Here is a 12,588-nt window from a genome sequence, read left to right as displayed (position 1 = left end):
CCGGAATGGTATTCTGTAAAAATTAATACTTTCAGAGCTGACATAGGTAAAGTTAATAGGAAAATTATCAAGAATACTGAATATATTTGGAAAGAAAAGTAAAAATAAATACAAAAGGAAGAAAACTATGTAACTTCAAGAAAAATTAAAAAAAGAAAGAAAAATTTTGCTAGATAAGAATTTATTTTACCTGAATATTCAAGAAAAATTTGTTCTGCCCTTTATAGCGATAAAACAAAGGCCAGGGAACAGGGGAATACAAAGGGAATGGGGTCGATCATCCTTTCTTTTATTGGGTACAATTCAATTTTATGAAGCTTCCAATTACATTTTAGAAAAATGTTTAGACTAAAAAAAAGTTAGCAAAATACTAATCTAGACGTCTTTCAAACAGAAACAAAAACTAATGCTGGGGCAGCTACCCTCTTCTCAAATTCAACGTACCCCACTGGTTAAACTATAAGAGTACAACTCCCCACACAGGAAAATGAACTATTTTTCGAACCCAGAACAAATCTTTCGAACACATTATGGCAATAGATTTAACTTTTTTCAAAACTTTTTTTTTACAATAGCCACCTATACATATATTTACAGAAATAGCCACCTATATTATCTGAAAAGTTAATCTGAGTTGAACATTTTCAATAAAAAATACACCTTCTGAAGCTTCAGCTTCAGTAACCCCTCCTCCTATCTCACCCCGTAGTACTCATATAAGAGTCTTAGCCGGAAAATATTCATGAAAAGAATGAAAGCCCCCTCCCATCCCCCAAAACCAATGAAACAGCCACCCCTATTATCTGAAGACTTAGAGTTGAATATTTTCAGCAAAACAAAATTTCTGAAGCTTAGGATTTTGAACCACCCCTCCCCCCTATCAACCCGTAGAGCCCATATAGCTGAAAAATATTCCTGAGAAAAATGAAAGACCCCACCCCATCCCAAACAAAAAGAAATAGTCTCCTATATTATCTGAAGACTTAGTCATAGTTGAATATTTTCAGCAAAAATACACACTTTCTGAAGCTTCAAGCTTCAGACTCTCCCCCTATCTCATCTCATAGTACCCATATTAGAGCCGTAGCCGGAAAACATTCCTGAGAAGAATGAATGACCCCGTCCCCAAAAAAATCTCCTGCATTATCTGAGGACTTAGTAAGAGTTGAATATTTTCAGAAAATAACACGGTTCATGAAACTCCAGGGTTCTGAAACTCCTTCCCCTATCTCACCCCATAATACCCATATAGAGTCTTAGCCGTAAAATATTCTGGAGAAAAATGAAAGACCCCCCCCCCAAAAAAAAAAATCTAACCTACCCCTATCCAAACAAAGATCCATCGTTCCTTATCTATTATAGCTGATGCGCAATTGTACACCATTTTTATGATGTAAAATTGAAAAACCTAATTTTATCAAGCATAACATTAAAGTAATAAACCTAACTTTACCAAGCATCAATGGAAATGAATCAGTTCAATAAAGCTTTAAAATCATTGTCAGGTTTGCATAAATGTAGTGGATCCAAGCCAGATCAAAATCCAGACTAAAGAGTATGGGTGACTTGTAAGAGTGAAAATTGGTGCTAGTGTCGACAAAAAACATCAACGCCATCTAGCGTTTGGCAGCATTTGAATTTTTTCAGTGTAATAATAAGAATAATTAATTATTTCGTGTAGCTTGGTTAAATTACTGCATTTATAAGTTTCTGATGTCAGTTCTTGAAAAAAAAACTACAAAGCTTAAAAAAATGCATGTCGCAAAATGCTAGATGGCATTGATAGTTTTTTGTCAACAATAGCGCTGGTTTACGCTCTTTTAAGTTACCCATACTCTTAAAAAGACTCTGTATCATTAAGTATTTCACGAGAGATAGTAATACCAAGTAGGCAAGATAGTAGAACAAAAGCAATGAATAAAATAGTAAAAACAGTGAAAAAACAATGTGATTAACTGTAATAGTAACAGTAATACTAATATAAGTAACAGTAACAGCAATATTAAAATAAGTGAGCAAACAGTAAAAGGGCAACAATAAACAAGATAGTACTAACAGCAACAGTTAATACAAGTAACAGTAAAGATTAGATTTAGATTTTAGATTAGATCAATTTATTTCAAAAACATGTATACAAAACATTTTGCTGCACCTGCTGCCAAGAAAGCCCCTTTGGGCTTGTTGGCAGCAGGTGGCAGTCATCTCTACTCTACATATTACTACATACAAAGATTCTACTTATGACACTCACGCATTATTACTATACTTTTGCATCATTACCATACTATTCTTTTGCAAGGAAGAATCTCTTAACAACAGCCTTGAAGGAAGCCAAATGACTCGAATTTCTTATTTCAATTGGAATAATATCCCATACAGAGGGGGCAAAATTTCTAATCACGAAAGAAGCTCTAGCCGTATTTCTAAATGGGTGTACCAGATTTGATGCCCCCCGTGTATCGTGGCTATGAAGATCACAATTAATAGAGAAAAAATTTTCGAAAGAAGAGGGAAGTATATTATTAATAAATTTATATGTGAAAATACTAACTTGGTAGTCTCTTGTTTTTGAAATATCAAAAAGTTGATTCGTAGTATAAAGTTCATTAATATTATGAGTAAATAAAGTTTTAGGTGATAAAAGTTTAACGGCTTTATTTTGGATTTTTTTATACCATGATACAAAATTACTCGCCCATACAGAGCAACCATAGCAAATATACGGGTAAAAAATAGCAAAATAAAGTAACCGAAGAATTTTATAGGATACTAGGTTTTTAACTCGGCGAAGCACACCCAGAGATCTGGACAACTTTGTAGCTATAATATTTGAATGTGTTTCCCATCAGTGCTGTCACTTACTTGAAGTGCTACTTAAGTAAAATTTTCCATTACTTGTACTTGTACTTAAGTATAAACTCTAGGGTGTACTTATTACTTGATACTTAAGTAACATTACGAAATACTTATTACTTAAGATACTTTTAAGGTACTTGTTTTTCAAATACTTTACCTTTGACACGAAAATTGTGTGTGTGCGTGCTTCGGCAATGTACAAGAAAACATCACCTTTAGATTTTGAGCAAACTCAGATATAGCTTTTGTGTGTCTGTGCTTTGAAAATGTACAAGAAAACATCACTCTTTAGATTTAGAGTAAACTCAGATATACCTCCATGCCCTATTTTTGGATATGAAATAAGATATTTGTTTTTGACAAAAAAAAATTATACTATTATTAACACTTGGTTTAATTTTTGTTTAAAAGTTATATTACAAAGAAAATTGAAATTATTTCGCAGTTCACTGGTCGACAGTGAGCTAAAATCCCTTGTTTTGTGCTAAATGTTGCATACTATAGTCCATTTGGGCTTATATTTCTAACATTAGTGTTCAAGTTTTGTCATCTCATCAACTGAACAGATTTCTACCATTTCATCATCTTCAGGACCATATTATTGGTAAAACTACTGAAGCTATGAATCTTTGCCCATCTAAATGTTGTCTGCAATAAACAAGTCTAGGCAATTCTAGCAGGATCCAATGCAGTGGTATTTTGTCAAATTCGTTTCAGCAAATTCAGGTATTCAGACGAATCCGACTTAAGATTTGTCACTCCATTCATAAGTTATAGGCCCTATTAAATTAAAGGAAAACTCAACTTTCTTAAGACTTGAGACCCTCTCCCTCTCGCCCTATTTGAGATAGGGTTTGTGATACCGGAACTTGATATGAGCCCTGATCTTAGGCATCTTTGGTCTAGTTTAGATTCGGATCCGTTACTCCATTTGCAAGTTATACTAAATTAAACAGGAAACTTGAATTTTTCAGGAATTAAAACCCACTCCCCCTTGTTATATTTAAGCTAGGGTCTTTATCTCAAAACTTAATATGTCTCATGGTCTTAGACCTCTTTGGTTCAATTTTCATTCAGATCTATCACTCCATTCGCAAGTTCCTCTGAATTAAACGAAAAACTGTTTTTAGCAGGTAAAGCCCTCTCCCCCCCTGTTTTATTTGGGCTAGGGGTCTTCAGCTTTCAACTTGATGTGTCTCATGATCCTTGGCACCAAATCTGGCCATCAAAATTTTCATCCAAATCCAACCGCCGTTTCTCCCCCTATACGTGATTACACAGACGGACGGACAGACAGAGAGACGGATAGTGGAAAATATCCATCAAGATAGGTTTCTGAGATCTGTCTGTCTGTCCGTCCGTCTGTACAATCGAGTATAGCGGATTTGTATTGAAATTGAACTATTTGGATTAAAATTGAGCTTGATTAGGACGGATCCAAATAAAAGCTAGACCAAAGTTGACTAGGATCAGGGCTCATATCGAGCTCTGATATCACAAGCCATATCTAAAATATGGCGAGGGGGAGGGGGTTTCAAGTTTTAAGAAAGTTGAGTTTTCCTTCAGTTTAGTAGGGCCTATAACTACTTCCACCCATGGCTTGCCCAAAGCCTGGAAAGAACCCTTTTCCAAAATAAGTCATACTAGAGCCAACCTTCAACCAAATATTGCGTCCCCAGAGAAAAATTACTTTGTATGGCACTTGGTAGGTCTGTCGGTCAGTCAACTCCGGTCTTGCTAGTTTAGACACTTCCAGATAAGGTAGGACGACGAAATTTGGCAGGCGTATCAGGAACCAGACCAGATTAAATTTGAACTAGTTGTTTCCCCGATTCGACCATCTGGGGGGGGGGGGGAGTGGGAGAACGGTTAATTTGGAAAAATTAAATCGGATCTTAATTAAATTTGATAATTAGATGGATATCATGTCTCAGAGCTCTTACTTCAATTTCCAACCGGATCAGGTGACATTGGAGGGGGAAACCTAAAATCTTGGAAAATGCTTAGAGTGGAGGGATCGGGATGAAACTTAGTGGGAAAAATAAGCACAAGTCCTAGATACGTGATTGACATAAACAGAACGAATTCACTCTCTTTTGGAGAGTTGGGGGGAGGGTTAATTCTGAAAAATTAGAAAAAATGAGGTATTTTTTACTTACGAAGGAGCGATTGGATCTTGAATTTCATCGGATGAAATTTCATATTAAAAGGACCTCGTAACTCAGATCTCATGTTTTAAATCCCGACCGGATCCAGTGTCATTGGGGAGATTTGAGGGGGGGGGGGTTGAAAATCTTGGAAAACGCTTAGAGTGGAGTGATCAGGATGAAACTTGGTGGGAAGAATAAGCACAAGTTCTAGATAAGTGATTGACATAATCGAAATGGATTCGCTCTCTTTGGGGGAGTTGGAGGGGGGTGTTAATTCGTAAACATTAAAAAAATTGAGGTATTTTTAACTTAAGAGCGGGTGACCGTTCGTGAGGTATTTTTGAATCAGATATTAAGAAGAAATTCATGTCTCAGATCTCTTATTTTAAATCCCAACCAGTTCTGGTGACATCGGGGGAGAGTTGGAGGGGGAAACCGGAAATCTTGGAAAACGCTTAGAGTGGAGAGATCAGGGTGAAACATGGTGGGTACAATAAGCAAATGTCGTAGATACGTGATTGACGAAACCGGACTGGATCCACTCTCTTTGGGGTAGTTAGGGGGTCCAGTGCTTTGGCGAGTTCGGTACTTCTGGGCGTGCTAAGACAATAAAATTGGTAGGCGTGTCAGGGACCTGCACAAATTGACTTGATAAAGTTGATTTCCCCGATTCAACCATCTGGGGGGGGGGACTGAAGGGAGAGGAAAAATTAGAAAAATGAGGTATTTTTAACTTGCTAGTGGGTGATTGGATCTTAATGAATTTTGATATTTAAAAGGACCTTGTGTCTCAGAGCTCTTATTTTAAATGCCGACTAGTATTAAACCTCTGATTTTTCTTTTAAATTAATCTATTAATTCTTATAATTTTGCTAAAGCTCATGCCATATGAGCTCTTGGCTCTTCCGACCTCGTCACAAGTGCCATATGAGCTCTTAGCTCTTATTTTATTCCTTTTTTCTCAAAAGATTTTCGACTTAGGTTTTTGCCATTTCATGGTGTGAAAACTGCTGCTAGCAATATATAGGTTGCAACTTCTGCCGTATTGTCTTCTAGTATATTTAAATATGTGCTTGCATCGTTCCTGCGTCCCCTTAAAAGTTCTGTTTCTTACGGTAATATTGGTTTGTCTTCTATTGCATATGCAGACGACGTTCTTCTTGTTGCCCGGACTCGCCGTGGATTGCTTTATAATTTTACTATATTAACCAATGAACTATCTAAGATTGGACCGTCAGTTAATTCGTCTAAATGCGAGTTTATTTGTTTTAATAGCCCTTATGTGGTTGCTCCATTCGTTGCTGGGACTTCAATTCTGCCATATTCTTCTTTAGTTAGTTGGCTTGGTCTGTGTTTCGGTCCAGCACTTTCCACTGCCTTTTCATCCCTAGTGAATCAAGCCGTGAAAAACCTACGCGTCGCTTACGGAAAAATATCCCCAAACAAAAGCCGTTACAACCGCAACGGTTTGTGCATGATTTATAACGCTTATTGCACCCCTGTGCTTTTGTTTTTATCAGGCATGGCTCATCTGTTTCGTAAGGAAAATCCCCATACTCTACGTGCGGCTTATTTCAGATATTGCAAATTCCTTCTCCAGCTTCCTAGATGGCACCAAAACAGAAAAATAATTGCTCGATTTGGTTTAATAGATGTACCTTGTCGGATTCGGTCTTCCAGTGATAATTTATGTAAAAAGACTACTTTATTATCTACTATATATATATATATATATATATATATATATATATATATATATATATATATATATATATATATATATATATATGAAGTAGTACTTGAAGTAATACTTAAGTACAATTTTGGCAAGTACTTGATATTTGATACTTAAGTAAGAATTTGAAAAGTACTTATTACTTGATATTTAAGTAAAAAAACAATGAGTACTTAATATTTGATACTTAAGTAAAAATTTGGAGTACTTGTTGCAGCACTGTTTCCCATGATAGATTTTCATCAATCATAAAACCTAAATACTTTGTTATCTTTACTCTTTTTATTTGATTTCCGTTTATTATTAATTCTAAATTAGTTTCAACACTAGATATCCGAGAAAATAGAATGTAGTTAGTTTTATTATAATTTAATGTCAAAAGATTGAAATCTGCCCACTCAATAAACTCGGTCATTGCCTTTATCATTTTATCAAAAGGTAGATCAACTGATGGAGCAGCTACAAGTAAAAGAGTATCGTCTGCAAAAAGGATTATACAAGCCTCTGACAAATAATACTTAATCCGATCTATAAATATTAAAAATAAAAGAGGACCTAGTATAGAGCCCTGGGGTACTCCGCAAGTTATCGTACTAGCTTCAGAAGGAAAACACTCATTCACCACAACCTGCTTTCGGTCACTTAAATAAGATTCAAACCAAGACAAACTCTTTCCGGTAACACCGATTTTTTCCAGCTCAAGTAATAAATATAAATAAAAGAGGGCCAATAATTGATAAGAACACTTACCAGAGGTTATTTCTCGAATAAATTTTGTAAAATCATCATCAGGGTCAACATCCGAGTCGTACAAGTCAGAGGTGATATCTGGAGGAATAAAACTAGCTTCTATGTGCTCAATTGGCTCATCTATCTGATATTTGGACCTTGTTCGAAGCCCAATTACATCCTATAGTAACAACAGTTACATAGCAATAACAACATAACAATAACGACATAAAAACAATAATTATAACAATAAAAACGACTACAATAATACTTATTAATAATAGCAACAATAACAACGATAAAAATAACAACATAACAACAATAATTATAACAATAATAATCACAACAACAATAACAACAAATAATAATAATAACGTAAAGACAATAACTATAACAATAATCTTGTATGAGTGGTGCACTTTTGATCTAACAAAAAAAATTTGAAGGCTTTTATAGATTATTTTTTCTTGGCGTAAATATTTAAGAGCCTAAGCCTTATTTTAAGATGTTGATTGTATGTTTATTTAACTCAGTAATTTATCATTAAATTTAAAAATCTTCATTATTTTTTTTCCTGAAAAATCTTGTTGTCGTTTCCTTTAAGGTTGATGAAATTCATTTGTTTAGCTGGCTAGCAACTAAAAAAAATCTTTTTTTAATGTTAGAGTTGACTGAGTAACTAATTTAATTTTAGTGTTTATAATTTAAACATAAATTTGAAAGGGGACGAACAAATAAATTTTCAAAAGAATGTGAGGACCAACATTATAATTTAAAACGAACATATATATATATATATATATATATATATATATATATATATATATATATATATATATATATATATATATATATATATATATATATATATATATATATATATATATATATATATATATATATATATATATATATATATATATATACGGCACGTATGTAGGGGGGGGGGGGGGGTTCCAAAAAAAAATCAAAGGCTTTTATAGATTTTTTTTTCTTGGCGTAAATATTTAAGAACCTAAGCCTTATTTTAAGATGTTGATTGTATGTTTATTTAGCTCAGTAATTTATCATTAAATTTAAAAACCTTCATTATTTTTTTTGAAAAATCAGCAAAACAATCTAAAAGTTCCTTTTTCAAATTAAACAGCTTAAGAAAATGTAGCTTTTCTTTGAAAGTTAAGTTGTCTTTGGGATTCACTCGATTTTCATATTTCCTTTTAACGAACAACCATTTTCAAATTCAATCAAAGGTTATTTATTTCCACGGTTCGAAATGGCAACAATGACAAAAAAAAATAGTACTGCGTTCCAAATTTACTAATTTTGACAATGGTCTAAAAAAAATCTATGAAAATCGCAGTTTTCATGTATACTACTACTGCTACTAACAACTCCCCGCATCACCAAGCCGCCTGAAACCTATGAGGCCAACACTGCTACACACGTTCCTCTTCCATTCCAATCTATTCAAAGGCTCCCTTTTTACACCCTCCTCGGAAGTTATCAATTCCCTCAAATCTTTTTTTACAACATCCCCCCACCCCAACCAAGGACGACAGCTTTCCGTTATACCCTAAACGGTTGGCCAAAAAGCTAGCTTTGGCAATCTGTCATCCTCAGAACGTGCTCTAGTAAAAGGGCTCAAAGGGGAAAAAAACGATTTTATGTTGGTGCCCTTATTGCTTTAAATGTATCTATAAAATTCAATATGCCTTATGAAAGATTATTTATATATGGTCGTCTGTCTTCACAAAACGCCGATAGAAATGAGCCAAAAATGAATTTAGTTTCATCATTGATTGCTAAGAGCTAGAGACAAACCATGGCATAAATTGTTCCAGATATTTCTCACGTTTGGATTCGATGACATGGATTGCATATGTTTCTTGCCTCTAGCTCTTAATAATGTAAAAAACATGTAAACATATATTTACAATAAAGAACACAGATGTACATGTTAAAAACATATGTACGCAACAAATCATGAATAATTGACAAAAAACGTCCATGATATTTATAGGTTTAAATAATTTACAGTGATTATATAAGAAAGGTTTCTCTGTGGCCAAGCCCTTCTACTCTGTTTGGAGGAAGAGGTCTAAGGTGGGGAAGGGGGGGGGTCGAATTGTAAATGTAAAAAGTCGAACAATATGGGAGATATAGAAGTCTCCCCAAAATTTCAACATTTTTGGGGGTGGAAATGTAAGACCAAAGTCATTCTTTGGTTGGGTGTCTATTTGTGTAATCATCCTCGATATATGTAGTCTACAGAATCAGAGCCATTCTTGAGAACATCTTTGTGGTGTTTCAGAAAGACAAAAAATTTAAAGCTTGATCTTAGCTGCTCTGGGTTGTGTCTGTTGGGTGGTCGGGTTTAATAGATAAGAGCCTGTTTTGGCTTTCCCTTGTAACCTTACATTTACAGTCTATAAAAAAAGGTTTCTCTGTGACCAAGCCCTTCTAATCTGTTTTGAGGAAGAAGTTTAAGGTGGAGAGGGGGAGGGGGGAAATTCTAGATGTAAAAAGTCGAACAATATGGGAGATATAGAAGTCTCCCCCAAATTTCAACTTTTGAGGCTGGGATGCAAGATCAAAATCACCCTTTGGTTGTGTCATCTTTGACCCATCTTTTGGGACATCTTTGAGGTATTTCAGAAAGAAACAGAAAAAATATTTAACAAAAAATTTAAAGCTTAATCTTAACTGCTCTGGGTCGGTCTTAGGAGGTCGGGTTTAACAGATAACAGCCTTTAAAAAAAAATTAAAGCTTAATCTTAGCTGCTATGGGTTGTGTCTCTTAGGAGGTCGGGTTTAACAGATAAGAGCCTGTTTTGGTTTTCACTTGTAATCTTACTGCTAGGACTACAACTCTTACACTTTCTTATACCCAATGTAAACATCACGTTACACCGATTTGAATGTTTATTTTAACATTCAGGAGTAATGGTATGCAGCTTACCCAACCCAAAATCCAACGTATCAAAGCTTTTGCTGTAAAAGCCATAATTGTTTGTGCATAATGAATGAAAAGAGATTTTGAACTTTTTTGATAGGGTTTTGTAAACGAGTTTTTGACCCTCTGAAAATTTGATCCTTCAAAAAGTTGAAATTAAACAATAGCATTCAAAGATTTGTTTGCTTTATAACAGTATCATTAGTATCCATAAAATAATATAAACACGTTTTTTTCTCCTTTTGTATGCCAGGAGGAAAGCGAGTCGTTCTCATTACGCCGATCGCATAGTCAGCAGGTTTAGTTAAAGGATGACAAATTTTATTTTTAGTTTGATAAGATTGTTGTAAGTACGGTAGATTATGGTAAACTGAAAGTTCAGTTTTTTTTTTTCACATTAGGTCACTAAAACGTGCTAAGTTTTTTATTAAAAATTATGATGTTTTCAATTCCACATAACTGTTTTATAAATTAGCCAAATATAACAGCACAACATAAATAAGATCATTTCTATTCAATAAGTCTTAACGCTGCTTTTTGTTGTCATTCGATAAATCTTATTTGTATATCTAATTTCTGTTCAATTTTAATACCGTAAGGATTATTCCACATATGAGAAACGCTACTGTCTAATCAACACCCCTCCTTTCCCGTTGTTTATTACTAATACTCCATATTTTCACAGGAGAAGATATTATGGGAGAGTGTGAAAGGACTGAGAGAATAAATATCTCCAAATGGTTGAAAAGGGAGCGGGGAGAGAGAGAATAAGAGGAAATTGTATCGAAAATTTTGGCAAGATTGGTCGGTGGGGAAAAATAACATAAAACATTTTTTCCTTTAGGGCGTAATTGTTGTAAATATTTTTTTCTTACATTTCATTAAAGGGAGCCCATTACGGCTTTGCGTTTAGTGCACATCATATAATATAAATACTCCAGTAAAATTATAGCAAATCATATAACTGGCTTTCGTATAAAGTGAACATACCACTCGATGCCTTTTTTTATGCTCTTTGCGAGTATAATAATCGCTTCTACCTTAAATCGAGATTTAAGCACTTTTTTACCTCTTAGAAATGACAAATTTTCAAAAATTATAACAGTTCATATAACTGACTTACCAATAACGGGAACATACCACTTGATGCCTTTTTTATGTTCTTTACGAATATAATAATCGCTTCTACTACAAATTCAAATTTAAATATTTTTTAAGCTCTTAAAACTGCAAATTTTCAATTTTGTACGAGTTACCCATCGTTTCCGACAAAATAATACTACGTTTTCTCCACGTCGTTTTCGACAAAATAATACTACATTTTTTCAGTGCTAAAATTATTTATAACAAGGTTAGTTTAGGTTAGGTTAAAAAGTGCTTAAATTTGAACATAAGGTAGAAGCGACTATTATATTCGTAAAGAGCATAAAAAAAGGCATCGAGTGGTATGTTCACTTTATACGAAAGCCAGTTATATGATTTGCTATAAATTTACCACTATTCCTTGATAATAAACTAAAAATAAAAATTACAAAAAGGGTGATGAGTAATTTCTACCTTCGTCTACTAGAGCTTGTATATTATTAACAGCCAAAGTGACCGTTTTTTTTTTTTTTTTACCGGAAATCTCATTTTAATAATTTATTTTTCCCGTGAAGAATAAAAACTATCTAAACAAATATATAATAACTTTATGTAGAAATGTATAAAGAATGTTAAAGCAGAAGGGTTCATTTATATCATTATATCATTATACCATTCATTATATCATATATCATTCATTTATTATATCATATATCATTCATTATATTAACCATTATATCATTTATATTTTGCTAAAATATCCTTGAAATTAAAACTTACTGCTTTTGGTTCCTCGAAGGTCAAAGCTCGCGGTTGTGGAAGCTTGGGAATTTTGAAGCCACCATCTTGACTAATTTCCTGAACTTTTTCCTTGACCATTGGGGATCCCATGTCGCTAGCTTGAGACGATACATAGCTTTCGTCTTCACTCTGAAACCGAAGAAAAATTAAGGACGTAAGTTTACTTTAATTATTTTAACAAATTGATTTTATATTCCGCCTTAACTATCCAAATCAAAAAACTAGAAATCATCGCTTAAATTGTTTACTACAGCTAGTTAGTACAGCTTAATTTACTAATT

The 12,588-nt window shown here is 33.8% G+C and overlaps 1 protein-coding gene across 3 annotated transcripts in view; it reads right to left on the bottom strand.

The window, feature by feature from the left end:
• The window catches only part of LOC136035700 (GON-4-like protein), a 116,760-nt gene that overhangs the window by 63,660 nt on the left and 40,512 nt on the right, over positions 1–12,588 (bottom strand). For all 3 annotated transcript variants that reach the window (XM_065717645.1, XM_065717643.1, XM_065717644.1), the window contains 2 exons: positions 12,287–12,436; positions 7,492–7,651 (listed from right to left, as the gene is read on the bottom strand). In XM_065717645.1, coding sequence (XP_065573717.1) covers positions 7,492–7,651; positions 12,287–12,436 — 310 coding nt within the window. The remainder of the gene's footprint in view (positions 1–7,491; positions 7,652–12,286; positions 12,437–12,588) is intronic.

Source organism: Artemia franciscana, chromosome 14 (assembly GCF_032884065.1).
Source record: "Artemia franciscana chromosome 14, ASM3288406v1, whole genome shotgun sequence".
NCBI classification, from domain to species: Eukaryota; Metazoa; Arthropoda; class Branchiopoda; order Anostraca; family Artemiidae; genus Artemia; species Artemia franciscana.
This window is presented reverse-complemented; position numbering and strand designations above follow the sequence as displayed.